The 20,627-nt window shown below is 47.6% G+C and overlaps 1 protein-coding gene across 1 annotated transcript; it reads right to left on the bottom strand.

Moving 5' to 3' along the window:
• Window positions 1-13,734: 13,734 nt before the first annotated feature.
• On the bottom strand, window positions 13,735-20,282 carry LOC135809158 (protein DD3-3-like). Its single transcript, XM_065322443.1, has 10 exons — window positions 20,007-20,282; window positions 19,491-19,568; window positions 19,122-19,256; window positions 18,635-18,857; window positions 17,567-17,958; window positions 16,862-17,064; window positions 16,553-16,615; window positions 15,875-16,185; window positions 15,032-15,103; window positions 13,735-14,607 (listed from the first exon to the last, which is right to left on the bottom strand). Exons 1-10 carry the CDS (start codon window positions 20,157-20,159, stop codon window positions 14,210-14,212), a joined length of 2,028 nt encoding a protein of 675 aa, XP_065178515.1. The 5' UTR covers window positions 20,160-20,282; the 3' UTR covers window positions 13,735-14,209.
• Between the last annotated feature and the right edge of the window lie 345 nt (window positions 20,283-20,627).

Raw genomic sequence — 20,627 nt, 5'->3', positions numbered from 1 at the left:
GTGTGGCACGGGGTGGTTTCATGACGACATATCGCACATGCCGTCATGAAACTACCAGTTTTAAGGATAAAACAAGGTCCAATAAAATCTCAAATCCTATATATAGGATTCGAAAAATAGGGCACACACCACCTTCCAGGGGTCAAAAAATCAACTTTCGATTTGTCACCTTTTTGCTATTGGAAATCAAAGCATATGCCCTGAGGTGTCAGTATTCCAAATTTGAAGCGATTCGGACCAACTGTTGCAGTCATATGACCGTTTGAAATTTGAAAATATTTGAAAAATTTGTACACATCGATGTTCGTACACTAAAAAGTTGAAAAAAATTGAACACATCGCGCAGCACGAGCGCCAGAAGAAGCTGCAGTACGGAGAGCGAATCCTCAATGTGGATCGTGGCACATTCAGCCCGCTGGTGTTGTCAACTTCTGGTGTTGCCGCATTCCAGCATGCCCTATGCACACCATGTTGCATATGTGCGCTGCAGGCTGTCTTTCGCGCTGCTCCGGTCCGCTGTCATGTGTGTCCGTGGGTCTCGGTCGGCATACCATCGTCCAGCTAACGAGCTCAGGGAGCTGGCAGTGGTTGAAAGCCGGATCTAAAACCATTGTGTTTTAGTGTGACTCTCGCCATTCCGGAGACATATTTTCCACACCTGTGTACTATTTTTAATATTATCAGTTCCTATCATACCCTGGTTTCTCATCATTGTGTTGCTTTTGCCCGTACAAGAGGCTTTATGTTGAAAAAAAAAAAAGAACACATCGCGATGCTCGTGCATGCACTAAACGAGCTGTCAAGATTGTGGCCGTGGAGTTTGGGAGTTTTGAAGCGCTTTTACTTCCAAATTTTGTTGCCATGGCAGCAGTGACCCGTGCCACGTGCAAAAAGTGCAAAAAATTCTTTCCCAAAGGACTTCTTTGCTGTTGCAGTTTCGAGCGCGATGCACAATGGGGAACAAGAAGAGCAGGTCGTGCAAGCGTCCTGCAAAGAGAAGATTCTCACTGCACGCAGCACCTGTCCAGGAAGCTGCTGAGGGAGTTTATGAAGCTGAAGCAGTGCCAGAGTCCGCCTCGAAGCGCAAGTTGTACGATGGCGTTCCAAAAATAAGAATACAGTGATCATAATAAAAATAATTTAATTAATGGATTCAACTGAGCGATAGTGAGTCGGATTCGGAGGAGAGCTTTGATGGATGTGCGCTGGCCTCGAACTCAGACAGTTGCTCCCTCTAGTGATTCCTCGTTCTCTGAAGACTGTCATGGCCCAATCGCTGAAAGTTGTGATTCAGACGCCACTGGACTTGAATTGTTTACGAAATTTGATTTTCTCTGCTTGCTCGTGTAAATACTGTGGAGGTGAGCTGACCATTGCTGAAACTGCACGTTCTGGCCTTGCATCCACTGTCAGAATCACATGCTGCAATGAAGAGCCAGTGTTCAGCAGGCACCAGCCTGCCAGTGGTGGAGAAGTCAGGACGGTTTTATGAGTGCAATCGCCGCAGTGTTCTGGCATCGCACACGCTGGGAATTGGCCATGTTGGCTGGCAAATTTTTTGCGGCCTCATGAATTTGCCCCACCTGTTCAGCTATCTGCATTCCAGCGGCACCAGCGAGCATTGTGCAAGGCGCCAAGGCCAGTTGCGCAAATCACATGAACGAAGCAGCAGATGAACAAGACAATGGACAGGCCTAAGCATATAACTGCTGTCACCTATGATGGTACGTGAATGAAGCGCGAGTTTTCCTCCCTACACGGTACGTTTACGGCAATTGACTGGCAAGTCGGGAAGGTCTGATGTGCATCTAGCTTCCAAGTACTGCCATGGCTTCAGCTTGTGGAAAGCTCGCCAGGCGCATAGTGAAGTCACAGCTGACGAGTATGAGAAGTGGAAGTCGGGCCATATCCCTCTCTGCAACCGCACCTGGCGTTTTTGCAGAACGCCAGCTCATGTTGGATAGTATTAGAGTGGCCAAGGCTGAGAAGAAGATGAAGCAGGAGGAAAAACAGCGAAGGAAACAAAGGAGGAGGTGCAGGAAGGGAATTGAGGAGCAGATTGTGGAAGCTGAGGGTGTCACATACGAGGCTGGTGGGTTTTAGTTGGAACAATAGTCTTAGAATCTATGAAAAGGACACCTAAATGTTTGTGCTTTTTGGCCTTTTTCTGCCTTCTTGGACATGATTGCGGCTAGTGTGTTTATTTTAGACCTATCAACCCATACATTTTTGGAATCAGTGACTTGTTGCGCAGGGATTGAACTACAATGGTGATCATAGGACCTTTTACATTGGATTTTGAGCTCCCACAGTGCCTTCTATTTTACGCGTTTTGCGGCTCGTCCTGTTTTGTCTCTGCATTTGGGGTAGTAATACCTGTCAGATAGAGTTCATTGTAGTTCATTCCCTGCATAGGCATATGGACTGGGTTTTGCTGCATTTTGGAACTGTCTGTGTTGATACATCTTGCTGCAAAGTTGTCCAAAAAAATTGCTGTTTGTGCGCACCCGTAAAGAATTTGTGTAGCCCATCAATCATTACTGGGATGAACTGTAAATTCTCTTTTTGGTGCCTACATTGTGGAGCAGTATATAGTGATTGAACATAGAAAATTTGAAGGCAATCTGCCAATCCGTTTTCATGATATGCCTATTTCAATTGCATGCGGTCTGATATGGGCCGCGAATGGTGGTGTCCCACCTTAATAATATTGGGCAAGGAAATGAGCCTGAGATGTTAGTGTTTGAAAAAATTATCTTATTCAACTCTCGATATCTACTAAGACCTAGCAAGGAAAAATTGGTCACATACTTTTTGCTATTCTCATGCCACACCCATTTTGAGTTGAAAAATATGACCAAAATCCTATATATAGGATTTAGCAAATTAAGAGATAAGTATGTGGGTGCATAATAGCAACCCACTCATGTCGCATGCAGGTGTGACTTTTATTTCGCCACCAGTTGTAACCCCGCCCCCACTAGCCAAATCAGTCAGTTTCACTGGCTACATCACCATGCTGTGGGTAAGACCGCTTGAAATGTTCTTGGATCCATACAAAAACTGGATCCAAGTGGATCCAGTTTTTGAATTTTTGAAATTGTTGCTATGCTGTGACGTAGCACTTTCAAGCCCTATACTAGGGGAATCAGTTTGCGGGGGGGGGGGGGGCAGCATAATGCATTGCTCTGATCAAATGGCCGGGGGGGGGGGGGGGGGGAGGGGAGGTCGTGGCATTGCCATTAGGGGTCGTCCCAAAAGTTTTCTGTCGTCCCTGAACGAACATCGTTCATTTCGTACTCGAACCCCTCCCCTCCCTCTGAAACGAACACAGCTTGCTATGCTGGATGACGAAAATTGCATGCATGTACAATTGTACATGTCATATGTACAGTGTTGGTCGACTTGCGATTTTGGCTCGCACCCCCCCCCCCCCCCCCCCCCCCCCCAACGAATCATGTTCGTTTCAGCCAATTCAGGGACGACAAAAGACTTTTGCGACGACCCCTTTTAATAGGCATTCTGAAGTTAGTTGATCACAAGTCATGTTCCATGCCTGGTGAGACCAACAGTATACATGTATATAGAGTAATAATATTATACTCTTGGTGAGACTAATGAAGCCCAGACTGGCTGGCCAAACGCCAGCACACCGGACAGGGCTGGCTCTACTGGGCCTTATGAATACAGCTAGGAAGCCACAGGTACCCCCACACACACACGTACACACACGTACACATGACGTAAATGCATATTGCAAAAGCGTCCATTTGGTAACCGTAAATAAGCGCTCGGCACAGGAACCGGGATCATCGGATCATCCCGGGCTGTTTTTTTGGAGATTGCAAAGTCAATGCCTGTCCTAAGCAGAGTAACTTTACTAGCCTCGGTCGAACAGACGTCCGGAGTGAGGTATGGCTGATATATCTACAGATACATGCACTCTCAGTTCAAGTCTCGGCCAATCTGAAGCATATTATGTGCTGGTGAGTCTTTGTGATGGCAGGAACTAGCAGCAGAACAAATGGAAGCAGCAATGACAATAGCAGCAACAGGATATAACAATAAGCAAGATGAAGGATGAGCCCTTCGTTCTATGTTCGGGTCGAAGCCACTACTTGATTAGTGCAGGCACCATTGCTTTGGGTTGACCATAAGGCGAGACCAAAATAAAATCGAGCCTCCCGGGCAGGACCCATGTGAAATTGGTGCGGGCAGGCGAATTTTATTTTTTATTTTTTCCCATGTATGTACATGACTATATTATGTGTGCATACCATGTTGAACTTTTTTTACCGCATTTTCCGGTAATTTTTATTCAATTTTTTTACAGACAACAGGTACGCAGTTTTCCCCGTTCAGTTTTTCTATAATTATTTCGGCCAACGATGTCCCTGATCTGTTCATCAGGGAGTCGTACAAGCTCGGGTTTGTGTGACTCCACGTCACGGATCTACTCACACGATCAGTACTGTACATGTAGAGTCATGTATGAACTGTTAAAAAAAAATTTGGCTTTGGCTCGATTTTGGTGCGGGAGGGCCCGGGAATCTCTATTTTTTTTTTGGTCTCGCCTAATATTCAAAATAATATAAAAATAGTAAAAGCTGTTCATCGTGATAATCTTCTGGGTACATTATATTAGAGAAGCAGAGCACATGGCTTAGAACAGATCGAATGTTGGTAGTCGTGTGTAGCCTCAGGCGACTTCAAATTTGAAACAATCATGAATCATGACAGCCATACCTGGACTGACACTGAAGGGAAGACTGTGACTCCTCAACAGGATCGCAGTGGTTCAACGGGGTAGCCGCACAATGTCATTATGTCCTCTCGTGCTGTACTGCTAGTTAGGCAGTGCATGCAACTCTTTGAGACTATGCCGGGAGTCCAGCTGTACTTCACGAAGTTGTGCTTGTAGAGCCTCGCTGAAATCACAGCCATTCGCATACAGCCGGTGCAGCATAGTGTGGCACTTTACTTCTTGGACAAATCGCTGCTCACCCGCGTCAGATTGCTGCAGCATGTTGTCCCAAATCGACAGCCTTGACAGCATCTTGCATCCTTCCAGTAGCTCGCTCACTGCCTTCAGTGATGCAGATCCAGCAAGGTACATGTTTCCTGCCGTCACTACTTGCAGATTCGTACATTGAGACAAGGCTTTGCAGAGCACGGTGAAACCGTCACAGCCTATAGGATTACTGGTGACATCCACGTCCTCTAAGCTTCCCGACATGGCCATGATGACTGATGACAGCAGGGCACCATCACGTATGCCATTGGAAGCAAGATCGAGAATGCGAACATGGACGCACTTCATCAGACCGGAAGACAAGGTTTGAAGCGCCAAATCTCCAATCGAGCACTGCCAGAGATGCACTTCTTCCAGCTTGATACATCTGTGATTGCGTAGCACAGCGCCAATCGCCATACACTCGTGTGCAGAAAGAGGTACCCAGTCCAATGCCAGCTCCGAGGCCAGCACGGTGTGCAAGAATGAGCAGTGGCCATTGCATGACACGCCGTGGTACACGGAGTGTTCTTTGTACGCCGCAACCAGGTGGATGAACATGCGCCGACGCAGCACCGTGTCTTCCCTCTCGCCCCGTTGGTGCTTGGTGGTATAAGCCAGTGTGGCCATCTCGCCATCAGCTGCACTGGGAGATGCTGTGCTCATGAGCGCGACACCAGGTTGCAGGACAGGTTTGCACCGCTCTGCCAGCTCTGGGTTAGCTTCTTTCATCAGTTCATAGAGCACTGCACCGGTTGCAATCTGGGTTGTGGCCATCCAATCCAGCAGTAGAGTCCGCAGGAACAGGTGGTCAGTGAACTCTCGACCGGCGGACATTTGGCGGCGCACACGGTTCTCCCCTCTGCCTCTGCCCATCGTCTTTGGTGCTAGGAGAATATCGGCCAATCGGACCATATCGCTGAATTCCATCACTTCACACAAGCGGTCGCTGACGTTTGTCATGTCGGATTCATTGCTCAGAATGCTGCTGTTTCCCAGTGTTTCCTCTGCCAGAGCAACAACATCTCCATGGATAGTCGATGACTGTCGCGCCAACAGCCTGGCTGGCTTCTGACAGACAACGCACCATATTGCCTCCAGCAGGCCGGAGGACATGTCTGACGGGCACAAAGCAATCAGGAAGCTCCAGAACATCGCCATGTGGCCATCGTACTTGGGGAGCCGCTGAACCAGCGCAATGCACTCTTGCCTGTCGTGCACCGTGACACACTTCCTCACGTACCATGCTGCCAGGAACTCCTGTAGGGATAGGTGTCGAAAGCGGTATTGGCGAGCATCAGTTGACAATGCACCTTGGAAGGTTTGTAACATGCCCAAACCCACTGCTCCGGCGCTCAGCTGTGAACTGGTGAGGTCGGAGCTGCTGAATACCACTTGACGGAGAATGAGCATGCAGAATGCAAAGCGTCCCAGCTCACACAGGTGCTGCACTGCCTTGGTCTGCGCATCAGATAGTGATCCGCACGCTGCACCGCCAGCACGCTCCACGATACGCAATAGCATGGCCTCGTAGAGACACGTGCTGCATGTCCAGACTTTGCTGTGTCGACTCTTGCTCAGTTCGCACGCCAGGGCTGCAAACATCGGTGTGGACATCAGCGATGCAATGTCTGGCTTGCTCTCCAAATGTGCCAATAGAGCTTGACCACGCTCTTGGCCCAGCACCTTACACACGTACGTTTTCAAGTCTCTTGGGGAGAATCCTTGAACCTCAAGCTGAAGGTGATACTGTCCGCACTGCGAGAGTTGATACGCATCCGTGCATGGACGAGACGTGACGATGACATGCACTCCCACCATGGCCTTCCGCAGCAACAGGTCCCTCATGAACTTACTACAGCTATCGAACTCACACTCATCTAGGCCATCCAATACAATGCACAGGCGGTTGGGTGTTCGCTGAAAGTAGTCCAGCGACTCCGCTACTTCTAGCTCTGACATTCCAAGACTAGTAAACTGCATTGCCAGCAGGTCACCAAGGCTTTGGGCCGTTCTCACCTCGTTTTCGCGAAGCTCTAGTCCAAGGATAAAGTCAAACACGTCGTTCCACAGTCTCCCGTGTGACCAGAGATAGACGACCATGAGCAGAAATACGGTGGTCTTGCCACTGCCTGCAGCTCCATACGCCAGTACATTCCTGACCTCACTGCAGCCGCGAGTCATGCCCACACCACCGCCTGATGGTGTTGCGCTGGGGGCGATTGTAAGGTCGATGTATCCGTCAGTGGTTTCTCTCTCACTCACCGCTTCTGTAAACAAACTCTCCAGCGATACAGCCCTCCCCGCGTCGCTTGCTCCCTCCGCACCACTGCTTCCAGTGCTGCTACGGGCATCATGGTCCACACGAGAGGAGAATCGCTCCACCTGTCTTCGCCTCTCAGCGCCCGTTGACGAAGAAAGCTGGGCATCGAAATCTTTCTTCAAGTCCTCCGTCGAGATCAGGGTCAGATTGACAAACACTTCGTTCAGAGGAATGGAGCAATCACTGCCCAGGCCACCACTGATTTGAATTCCAACTGTCTTTGCTAACTCGCCGAGCAATTTCTGCGCTCTCTCAACCACGTGTGGTTGTGACTCCAGGTTGACTGGGTTTGGTTGCCGTTGGAGAGCGGAAGATGGAATACCCATGGCCAAACCGAATAGAAGGAATTACATGTATGTCCTCGCTATTCTCCGACATGTACATGCACCAGCAAGCTACACTCTGAAGATCCAAAGCGAGAAGATTGAATGAAATGCTGTACTTATTCCTTTCAGAACTCAGACCTTCGATTCTAGGGGAAGCTGGCGAGGCGTCCTACCGATTATGATTGTAGGCGACCGCACGCAGTTGAAGCAGAATCTACAGCCATGCACAGCTCGACAGAAGACCTTCACTCGATTTGTCGAACATTGAGGTCACTCATTGACTCACTTTGCGCTTTGACTGCAACAATCGGAAAGTCTCTGTGTGTTCACATGATAATTATGGTCCAACGAATGACTATGTCGGACACATAGCAGTACAGACAAGGACCATCATTCCGGGTAGGTAGACCAGCGCTAGGTTTTGTGTGGCACCGTAGATAATAATTATTGTGCATGTGACTGTGAGTGTGAGGTTGCCTGCTCCATGATTATCGCCCAACATAATCTGATACTGGGGTTAACCGGTTAGTGGGGAGCCCTGAGCTGCACAATGAGAATATTATAATATTGGTATCATGTGTAGGTAGGTACCCTTATCATACTCGTACTGCCTGTCGATGTTTGTCATACTGTCATACCTCTTCCAGCAGAGGAAAGGCTCTCCTATTCATGGTTGTCAGTGCCCGACAGGCCCTGGCGCGAATCATAACCACGCACGCTTGTAAATTGTAGCGGAAAGGTCAAAAGGACACACGGTTGTAAAAGTGTTTATCGTCTTCATGGGGTAAACAACTTTGTATACAGTCATTGGTAGGTCGGCAGGGGGGGGGGGGGGGCTTTAGGTACCAAATCACCCCCTCAAAAATGTCGATCTATAGAGTATAGTCGATCTCGCTGATGAGTCCACAAAGGACGAAACAGTTCTGTCCGCAGATTGAGTATAGTCGATCTCTATAGTCTATAGTCTATAGTCTATACCGGTAATAGTCACAGTTCAACAAACATCATTGTACGAAGTCTGCTGACCACACGTGCGACTCTGATCTGCAGAACACGTAACGTCTGTGTAGCTGTCCACGATATTCCCGGGTTTTTTTTTTTTTTTTTTTTTTTTTACTAAGTACACAACCTACTCGTCAGAAGGGGAGAAGACAACAGAGTATACAATGACAAAAACAGCAGGGAGAGTAGGGGCTGCAAAGCAAGCCTGTGCTGGTGAGGCTTGTACTATTGTAGCTAGATGCACATGTAGATCTATTAGTATTATTATCAGGGAGTAGTACAATATTATTGTACTACTCCCTGATTATTATCTTTATTTGAGGGATGACCCAGAGGCAGGTATAGGTAGCTTATTTTTTTTTTTTTTTTTTTTTTTTTACTAAAAAACACAGCCCTACTAATAATCAGGGGAAGAGGACAACTGAAATGACGCTGGACAACAAGACAAAGGGGAGTAGGGGCGATGTGCCGATGTGGTTGGCGAGGCTCATCCGACCGGAGGTCTCGGAATCATAGCCTACGACCAGGCATCGTTAGGAATGCAGCTAGGGAGGGAGGGAGATCAAGTGAGAAAGAGAGAGAGAGAGAGAGAGAGAGAGAGAGAGAGAGAGAGAGAGAGAGAGAGAGAGAGAGAGAGAGAGAGAGAGAGAGAGAGAGAGAGAGAGAGAGAGAGAGAGAGGGGGGAGAGGGGAGGGAGAGAGAGAGGGAGAGAGAGAGAGAGAGAGAGAGAGAGAGAGAGAGAGAGAGAGAGAGGAGAGAGAGAGAGAGAGAGAGAGAGAGAGAGAGAGAGAGAGAGAGAGAGAGAGAGAGAGAGAGAGAGAGAGAGAGAGAGAGAGAGAGAGGAGAGAGAGAGAGGGAGAGAGAGGGGGGGGGAGAGGGAGAGAGAGAGAGGAGAGAGAGAGAGAGAGAGAGAGAGAGAGAGAGAGAGAGAGAGAGAGAGAGAGAGAGAGAGAGAGAGAGGGAGAGGGAGGGAGAGAGAGAGAGAGAGAGAGAGAGAGAGAGAGAGAGAGAGAGAGAGAGAGAGAGAGAGAGAGAAAGAGAGAGAGAGAGAGAGAGAGAGAGAGAGAGAGAGAGAGAGAGAGAGAGAGAGGAGAGAGAGAGAGAGAGAGAGAGAGAGAGAGAGGAGAGAGAGAGAGAGAGAGAGAGAGAGAGAGAGAGAGAGAGAGAGAGAGAGAGAGAGAGAGAGAGAGAGAGAAATAAATAAAATAAACAAGAAAGAGATGAGAAGAGAATAAAACAAGAAAGAGATGAGAAGAGAAATAAAATAAAACAAGAAAGAGATGAGAAGAGAAATAAATATAAAACAAGAAAGAGATGATGGACGAGGGTAGTTGCTCATTGACGGGTGGCATAGCCTCACAGGGAGTCTGTAGCCCAAAGCTTATCGAGGGGTTCTCCACCTGTGCGATATTGAATAGGTAGCATAACAGGGGGTGGGGAATAGAATAAATTAGCCAGACATATGGAATGAGACAATAACACTTCAAAGGAAAGTGTGATGTGCACTTACTGCTGAGGTGTAGGAATGCCAGTGGTCCTATGGGCATACTCGTGTGTATATATAGACGTAAACTCTTCTTTAAAATTCCTGCAGGGAGTCTGCAGCGGTCATCTTCGGTGGTAGACAGTTCCAAAGTACAGAAATTCTAAATAGGAACATAGACTTTGATAACGATTTGTATTTAGGTAAAATGATTTTGTTAGGCCACCGAGCACTTTTAGAAACAGAAACAGAATTAGAAACAGTGAAACTAAATTGTGAGAGGTAACTAGGGTGGTGGAAGATAAACTTATGCAGCGTAACCAAACACATGAATTGCCGCTAGGGGTGTGCGGATAATGCTCGAAAAGGTGGCAGATTCTGCTCGAAAAGCAGTGAAAATGGCAGAACCATACAAGCCTTATGGCGGGCAATTCCTCGAATTCTGCTCCATTTCTTTATCCACATACATGTACCAAACATGCATGAAACTTACCAGAAAAAGTACCGAATTCTGCCAATTTTTCTGCCGGCATTATCCGCATATGCCTAATTGCCGCCGATACAAGGGCAACGGTGGTGCTGCTGGAGTTGGTAACTTGGGCAGCCTAGCCCTCTCACACGGTACCGCATTTTGTGTTGGCTCAGTCTGTACCACTGGCACAGGGGGTGGGTTCTTGCGCGGTCGGCCACGCTTCGGCCGCTTGGATTTAGCTGCATCCGGCAGAATATGCAGTGGTACATGCTGTTTGATACGGCGGATCTGGGGGAACAACTCCGCTCACGGGAAGAGCAGCTAGCAAATGGGAGACAAGTGGTCTGTACAGAAACGGAGGATGAGACAGGTGATCAGAGGATGGAAGAGCAATTGGATGACGAAACGGTTGGTGAGGAGACAGAGGACGAGGCAGATGATGGTAGTGATGATGATCGTGAGGATGACGAGCGGAACGAGGAAGAGGATGATGAGATGGACGAGGAGGAGTCGGGTGGGAAGGAGCGAGATGAGGCGGATGAAAGTGTTGCTCGTAAGAAGTCAGCTGTGTATCTACACTTGTTATCTCGTCCTGACTGTCTTAGTGTGTATGATGACTCTCATTTTTCTGTACTGTGTCGTGCGCATTATGTCCAACAGTTGAAAGTCCTTGAGGCAGTTTGTATACGTATTCATACGCCTGTTTTGTGTAAGCAGAAGGAGCACGTGGTTGCACTGAAGTTGTATTCGTAGGTTGACACTTCGTTTAGCGCCTTCTCGCCTTTGGTTACGTAATCTTGTTACCTTTTGCGTTTCCTCTAGTGGTTTTATTGCACTTGTATCTTGTTGTTATTTCTAACACCTTTCTATTTACAGTACTTAACTTCAGTTTCTTTGGTTGTATCCTTAGTTCCGTATTTTTCCCACTGATGATAGGAACAAGAAAAATCGATTATGGGTTTTCAATAATATTTTTGTTATAAAATACACAGTAAATACATGTCAAACAAGTAACGTAGTTGCGTGATGTCTGCGGCCTTCATCCTATTCATAGTACTTTTGTTGTTAGACGATTTGACATAATATTATAACATAGCAGATGCACACGTTGTCGGAACCGTGGCTTCGAGAGCACAGATTCGAAATGATTCTGAAATGATAGCCTTCAGTCAAACAGGACGCCCAGATGTTTAATGGTGGACACAACCTGCAATGGTGCGCCGTCTAGGGAGTATGTAGGACCGGTTCAGACCGTTCTGGTGGAAAGGACTGATGTCTTGGCCGCTGAAAACTCACCACCGGCCCAGCTTTGACACGCATCAACATCTGACTGCATCAGTAGTTGCCTAGTACTAGTACAGTCCGTATCGCCTATAAGGTTGGCGGCTATAGTAATATACCGGAGATAGTGATCAATTTATCAAATTCATTTTCATTTGCCATAACTAAGTACAGTATACACAATTATCGCGTATAGTAATAATCGTCTATAGTAATATATCGCCTATAGTGATCAAATTCTTATTTCAAAAGACCTTTATTACATTATTTTTGCATCGATTATAGTGATTGATGTAAAATCAAGTGGTGTCAGAGGAGAACAGAGTGTTACAGGTTCTGCGTGAAGAACTAACTTGTCCAGTGTTGTTTAGTGAGTTCTGCTTGCACAAGTTGCCAAAATATGCCTCCATCGTGAGGAAATGCTGTTTGTGCGACATGAGCTGTAGCCAGCTATGCAGTGCGTATGTGCATGGTGCCCTGAGTCGTTTGACACCCCCACTCGCATACATTGCATGCAGTATCGGTCATAGTGATAATTATTATGATAAAATGCTCATAATCAAACACCAACGCTAATAGGCGATACGGACTGTAGTACTAGTACCCTGGCTGGCTGCTGTGTTGGGACATAGCAAAGTAACATCATCGGCGTAGACGAAGGGTGTGGCAGACTTCATAAGGCTAGGGAGGTCATTGATGCAGATGATGAAAAGGAGCGGGGACAGGTGGGATCCTCGCGGTACACCGCAGGTGACGGTGTGCAGTTTGGCCAGGCAGGGTAAGAGCGAAATAGGCCTGTAGTTCGTGGGCTCTGCGGGGCTGCCTTTGTTCTTGAACACAGGAATAACTGTTGCTGATTTCCAGGCAGACGGAAAAGTGCCCTTCATCTAAACTATGTTGTACAATGTTGCTAAGGAGTCGCAGAGTAGGTCTGCGCATTGAGAAATGACTGAGTTTGTTATGTAACGGTCTGCTGTGGCTTTGCACGGGTAGATAAGTCTCTCGCTGCCATATACACTTCCGCTGGGGACACCAGTCCGAAATCAAAGGAGTCATTGGTATTGGTGTTGGTATCTGGGTGTGATACGCCAAGGAACTCTCTGGTCGCTGAGCCTGAACACTGGGTGGCGAAGAATTTGCCAAAGGCATCGGCTTTATCGGCCCGGCATCGTTGGTGTGAACACTGTCACCATCTATCGGGTATCGGGTAGTGTTCGTGGCTTGCCGAGGTCAATGTTGCAGAGTTTCTTCGCCCTCTTCCCCCAAAGATGCCCACTAATTATCATTTTTTGAAGAAGTTTATTTGGCACGTAATGCACATGTTCAGGTTAAAGAAAGAATCCATTGATAAACTTGCGCATACATGTACGAAAAAAGCTCAACCCTCCCAAAAAGAGGCGTTTGAGTGTACTGCAGACTAAACTGGCTTTGCCTATGTGTTTTCCACCCAGTACTACACTGGTTGGTCAGGAGCAATTGAAGTTGAGTTGGTTGTGGGGATAGTTCTTGGTACCGTGTTTTCCGGAGTATAAGCCGCACCCAGATTTTTCTGTCATGAAATACAGACCGTGATCTACCCTGTACATGTGTATCAGCATTCACTGATTTGACCATCGTAGTACACGTATAAGCCAACCTCTTTCCCATATTGCAGATAGATCTTAGTTGCCATTCGGTGACTCTACTTGACGTTCAAAAAGTTGGTCGGGATTGTGGCGCTTCCAGGTGGAAATATGGTACAGTCAGACAGATAGATTACAGTCAGACCTCGCTTAATTCCACAAAAATATCCGGATAAGCGAGGACTGACTGTACTTGAATGGGTCTACAGGTCTCTGTCTTTCTTCAATACTTTATTGATAAGAGCAGAGGTATGAGCTATGAAGTATGCATGAGCCTGCACGTGAGTGAGACCATCACCGTACATTCCACTGTGTGAGTTGGTATTGATGCGTGGGCCAGCACAAATTCTCAAGATAGCAAAAATAAAAAATAGCCTAAGAGCAAACGATCTTGTTTGTCCGACTATGGCGACAGTGTAAAAAGGAAAGAAAAAGAACGTAGCCCTGGCCAGCAGGAGCTAAGAATAAGAAGTGGAGAGTTGACCGACCCTGCCCATTAGTGAATGCAACGGTGATTGAATGATCTCATGATTGGCTGCTGAGGAGCACTGCCATGAGGAAACCAAGATAGTTCAGTCACCTCACAAAATCGCAAAGCTGCAGACCCACACACACACACACACAAAATAGACCAGGAAAAGGCAAATTAGAGTAGAAGAGGTTTCAGCAGAGAAAAGAGAGAATATTATTTACTGAGAAGCTGTACGCTTCACAGTAATCTTGCCCTTCTGGCTTCGGTTTGTGAAGTTGTTGTTGCGCGAGCAGATGTAGTTGTAGATCGTGTCTCTCTCGCTGCTGCCGGGGAATGACAGGACTGCACCCTCGAATGATGCTGGCGCGTTGTTCAGCAAGTTGTTCAGTGCTGTGGTGGCAGTCTTGGCAGCCTTGGCGCAGCCCTCGAAGCAACCGAAGTAGCCGGAAGAGGCCATGGCAACAGCCAGGTCTTGCTTGGTGTATGTTGCACCCTTGTCGGTGGCAAAGCTTCTCCAGAAGATGGTAGCGTTCTTGAACATACCCGAGGACTCAAACGGCAAAGGGTAGTTGACATCTGAAGAGGAGATTTCGACCATGTTGTGGCGGTCAGTACCTTTGGAGGACAGCAAAAGAGCAAGGCAGATGCACTTACAGTTAGACAAGATCAAGTCATTTGTTCTAACAGTAGCCCAAGATCAAGTCATTTGTTCTAACAGTAGCCATTCTAAAACAATAGCGGCGCCGCGCATACATGTAGTATGGTACGCAAGGCAACACAGCCTGACAGGACACACTTCTCCTGCCATAGACTACATGGTGCACACTAGATCAGTAACATCAAGTGTGTGCACGTGTGTGTGTGTGTGTGTGTGTGTGCGTACGCGTGTATGTGCGTGTGCGCATGTATGGGTGGGGGGGGGGGGGGAGGAGGAAGAGGAGGGGAAGAGAGGGAGAGAGCGAGCTGGCAGCACCAGAAACTTGCCAGGATTTAATATCACAAAGACTCATAATTCCCACAAGGCGGTAGCATTGCTTACCTCCTGTACCCTCTCCAGCATCACCAGCCTGTCCATCACCAGCAGGGTTACCGTTGTTGTGTGTGTTGGAACCTGCAGGAGAACAAAGAGACATGCAGCCAGGACAGATCTAGATAAGTACTTACAAGTAGTTGGCTCAGTCAGATCACTAGTAGCCCAGAGCCATACAAGAATAGGAGTGCATGTAATGCTGAAAGTGGCCAAATATGGATTGCATAGTACCGTATTATCTCTAATATAAGCACGGTCCTTTATTTTTTCAATGTACCTCCGCCCCGTGCTATTAATGGAGACGTTCCTTTATTGGAGACTGTTCCATTATTATTTCAACCTCATTTCAGAGGCATGTTGCCATGCCAAATTCATGTCAGACACACACATTTCAGGGTTTTTTCGCCGGCACAGATAATGAATTCACACAGTGTGCTTATAATGGAGATTGAGCACTTTATTTTTTGAATGCCGCCCCAAGGTGTTCTATTATTGGAGACGTGCTATTATTGGAGACTGTGCTTATAATAGAGATAATACGGTACGTGTGTACTACTTGTACTGTGTAAGTTTTTTCTAAAGGGGTTTAGAAAAAACTCCATGTACTTTTAAAGGGATCAGCACTAAAAATGCCAAACGGCAAACACATCACAAGAATTCATACTACTTGTACACATGTACGTGCAGAGAAAAGGCAAGATTGCAACAGTATAGCCGATAACTGCTCTGCAGCTCACTATACTGGGAATGCTTCAAGAGAAAGCCCAATGCCAAGAAGGTAGAGCAGACTCGTGTGTTACTTGTACTAGTCGCTACAGAGTTAGTTTGCTTTTCCCCCGTGACCAAGCTTACCTGTCCACTGAATGTGAACGTAGTCGGTGGCGTTGATGACCATGCGGGTTGGCACAAAGTCATACTCGACTGACGGGAATGTCTGCACAATGTTTCCACGCTTGCCGCGGACGTTCAAGTTCTTGATATTAATGGCATCGGCCGTGGGTTGACCGAGCCCAGTCCTGGGAACCAGGCGGATGACGTGGGACCGATCCTGGAAGGTGCGGCCGAACTGGGCAGTGTTGATGGCGAGACGAAGGGCCTGGTTGGTGTTGCTACCAATGTTGATGTTGGGGTTTTGCTCGACGGGTGAGCGACGACCCAGAGCACTGCAACAAGCAGGACACGGAATAGAAAATGAACATGCCATAATTCAACGACGAGAAAGTAAGCAACAAACAAGAAGAATGGCATAAGCACAAGTAGAATACTGGTCTGCATGTCAATCAGTCACCCCAAGCACACGCAAGATAGCCTATGACCGGCGTGTCATCACAGAGGAGAGTTTGGTATCTGGTACGTTACAAGTTACAACACCAACACTGGTTCTCCGCATCGGTGTGACAACGTTCAAAGTGCATTGTTGGCAAGACAACAATTCCAGGTGCCTTGTTGGTATGATAATATTGGAAATACAGGAGGCTTGCACAGATTGGGCACACGGGACATGCACTAGTCTAGTCACGGTGCACTTACGCATTTCGGTTGTGCTTGGAGGTGGTGGTCCATGGATCATAGTCATCTGTGCTGATGTTGTACCTACAGGCAGGCAAAGAACACATGCAACACAAAGAGAGAAGATATCGATTTTAGAATTTTCAGCTATAAACCATGACGTGTGACGAGTTGGTGGTGATGTAACATGGTGCTGTTCCATGCACAAATCCACTACATGGCACACACACACGCGTGCGCGCGCGCACATGCATGCATGCATGTACGCACCCACAGGCAGACACACACATGCACGCACACACCCACACATGCAAAGCAGCCCACACATACCTGACTCTCAAAACACATCGCTTCTCCTTGCCAGACGGGAAGCGTGGCAGCTGCCACTTGTACGAAAGAGGCTGTCCGTCGCGTCCGTTTCCAAGATGATTGACACGGGACCAATCGGCAGCCTGGCAGTCGACTGGAGCAGGCAGAACGTAGCACACATCTGGATCGGCCTCAAAGACCTTGCCCCAGAAGACGTTGCCGGTCTATGAGACAGAAACAAGAAGCACACGATGTGTTCAGTTATTGGTGGATTCTGATAGACGTATGCAGATTATGCACACATCACTCTGCTCCACACTTTCCTCTCCTTCACGCTAAGAAAAAAGCTTCTTGTACAGTCAGACCTCGCTTATCCGGTCCTCTTTTATCCAGATCCCTCGCCATCCGGAACAAAATAGCTGATTACAGATTTACAGCATACGTGGTGCATCCAACTTAACCTGTGTTCGGTTATCCAGTTCCCTCACCTATCCGGGTATTTTTGTGGAAAACGGATGTGTGCGGTTAAGTGAGGTCTGACTGTATACGTATTAGCTGGTACTAGATTCCCCAAGCATGATGGTAAGAAACTAGTACTAACAACTTGATCTGGTAGATCCTTTGGTCTAAGTTCACTCTGATTATCACCATGATGCACACACGGTACATGAGTCAGCAATGGCATATGTATAGAAAAGGGTCACTGATCTCATTCCGGCGCCTTACCGTGTTCTGTGTGCGGCATGCAGTCAATGTGCTGGCGCTGAGGGTCTCCAGAACGGTGCGGTTGTACAGCCAGTTTCCACTGTTCTTCAGGCAGTCGGCCCTGTTGTTCCAGCGAGAATAGTGCTTCATGTCCTGTTGGTTGTAGTTGTCGTAGCACTGGTACTTGAGCTCAGCGTTCTGGCTGTGTGCCTTGTAGTAGGTTTCACAATGGCTGACATTGTCGGTCAGTACAGCAATGTCAATCCATGGTGTTGGATGCCAGTAGGGATAGTAGTCGCGCTCCTCTGGGCACTCGTAGCCACGGCGATTGCCCTGGGGGTTCTGGCGCGTGTAGATAGCAGAGCTGTAGCCAAAGCGACCGTTGCGCAGTTGCTGGTCAGCCGTGAAGAGGTCTGAGTACCAGAAAGATACACACACGCACGCACGCACACACACACACACACAGAGTCAACAAACCTATAGCCCAGGCCATTTCGACATAAGCCAAATGGCACAAAGAACAACAACAGAAGTATAGAGTATGGTATATATACAGAAGCCTTGCTTGGTAGTTTAACATGTTTTTCGATTTTGACAGCACTACGCGTCCTCGCCTTGTAACATGCTGTCAAAATCGAAAAACAAGTATAGAGTATGTAAGAAGATATGCAGATACATTCGATAGAGATGTTCAACGCTCTGCTTCATGTAGAGAAATCACACAAAGAAAGAACATGTGTCTAGATTAGAGGCAGGCGTCGAGTGTTTGGGGGCTCAGGTTTCTATGCGGAGATGATTCCTACGTGGTGGCACACACAAAGGAGATGCGTTCAGATCTGGCACTCATCGAGTGAATTTGCCAGCGGACCTTCAGAAAACGGCCGCATTCGGAGGAGAAAATAAAATACAAGTATGCATTCCGCGTGATTTGTTTGCATGAACACACGACATACACGGCTCTGTAGAGTAGAAGATTTTCTCTGCGATACGTGAAGGTCAAGTATGCAAGTACTCAAGCTGGGGTGTTGCATTCCTGTCATGGGAGCAGAACCTTGCTAATGCTGATGCTACTGGTTTCATTGCACTTACTGCGATTGCGTTCGCGTTGGTAGCATCGGTCGTAGTTCATCCAGCTCTCGTGGATCACACGGTCCTGTTCGACAGCGTTAGTCATGCGGTTGTTCATCTGCGACTGTGTTTCGTTCTTGGTGCCGGTTGCACGAGCGTTGTATTGCTGGGTGTTGGTGTTGTCTCCATTGCGGAGGTAGGGCAGAGGGAAGTCATTGGTGTTGTCGATTGAGTCATCGTGATCCTGCAAGACCACAATACAATGTAGAATGCAAAATGCACGTATGTATGATCGATCTGTGGAGAGTACTGTATTGCTGGTCTCCAGGTTTGAGCTACATACCACACCTAAGCATAGGAGAACAGTTGACTTAGCCACATTATATGGAGACATTGCAAAAATCAATATACATACATTATACCGTGATATGTGTATATGTGTATACATATATATATACACGTGTAAAATGGTGACTACGGGGAGTACGGGTATTTAGTGACCACCTACCTGACACATATACTGCAGCACCATGTTGCAGTTGAGCTTGTGTGGATCACTGTCCTCGTTACCACCACAGCCATGCTGGTTTGTCCACTCGACTTCCAACTCAGAGCTGCCCAGTGTACCGCTCTGGAAGTATTTCTGCACCCGACAGTGGCAAACAACAACAACAAAACGAATACAATCAAGCCGTGCATGTATTGAGCACTCCACCTCGAGCTGCCTATATGTAGACCGGCCTTGTTTGTTTGCACAATCAAGTCATGTACTTCAGTAGTCATTTGACATTCGGACCAGTGAACATGAGCAGTACTTGTTGTTGGTACACCGTGGCAGTTCATGCACACAGACGGTGGCAGGATCGGGTGCACTTACCATATTATACTGCCCAATCTCAGTCTGAAAGGGTGTTGTACCAGGGTCTCCTACGTTGTAGCCTCCTCGGTTGTTGTTCTGTAGACACACAAAAGGCAGAAATGTACTTGTGAAGAATATGCCATTTCCGACAAGCGCCTTTATCATCTACTTATTGCCCCCTCCCCCAGCCTGCATCACTGCAAATGCGGCATGTACATGTACCATGGTGGAATGCAACGTTCGTGTGGGTAAGTGCAAAAGCCAGTATATAACTTGTAATCTCCTCTACTTCCAGAGCATAAAGTTAGTGATCTTTAGGGAGACCCTCTTTGTCACGTACTAGTATAAGATTATCACTTCACATGACATTGCTGCCTCCTACTGGCACTACCTGACTGACTGTGTACCTGGTCTACTCCGAGCCCGCAAAGCTATGTGACCACCCCGGGCCACCCAGACCAGCAGCAGAATTTCGCATGAGATTTGCATTTGACTCATCATGACCAATTCACAGATTTGCACTTGATTTCTCACCTGAGAATCAAATACGCGGTTGCCATTTTTCCTGTTGGCCGATCGTTCGTTGAGGCGGTTGTTGCTGCCTCTTGGGTTGTGCATATAGCAATCGGACCAGCAGCTTCTGACCAGCAGAAGTACCACGAGGAATCTCGCGGCGAGCATATACATGATGATGAGGATTTACTAAAACGGGAAACTGGGGCAGTGAGGACTAGAAGAAAACTTCGCCCGTACGACCAGCGTGAAGGACGAAAGTTTGTAAGGATGGCTCTAACTAGTTCTGAAGAAGGAAGGGACTTGCAGTTGCTTTTTCTATCCGAAAGGCGGCCTGCTCAGCTGTAGGTCCACCGGCCAGCACCTGCCACAGTTCACCGCAGCTGGTCAGAACACATTTCAAATCCTACCAAACAAGGCAACGGAAAAAAAGACGTCTTGTCATGATTTACGGATTTCGCGTGGCCCAGCGTGTGTACAGACTGCCGTAACCATGGACTGCAGCGAACATAGCACGGAGTCAAATCGTGATCTTGTGCTGACGATGGAATTTAGGTTGCAACGTTGTCTATTGAAGTGCTGACAGGGTGACAGCAGTCTTGCACGACCGTGGGACACTCCTAGCTTCGCAGAGACAGGAGA

This window comes from Sycon ciliatum, chromosome 2 (genome assembly GCF_964019385.1).
Source record: "Sycon ciliatum chromosome 2, ocSycCili1.1, whole genome shotgun sequence".
NCBI lineage: Eukaryota > Metazoa > Porifera > Calcarea > Leucosolenida > Sycettidae > Sycon > Sycon ciliatum.
Note: the sequence above shows the minus strand (reverse complement) of the source record. Positions and strands in the feature narration are given on the sequence as shown.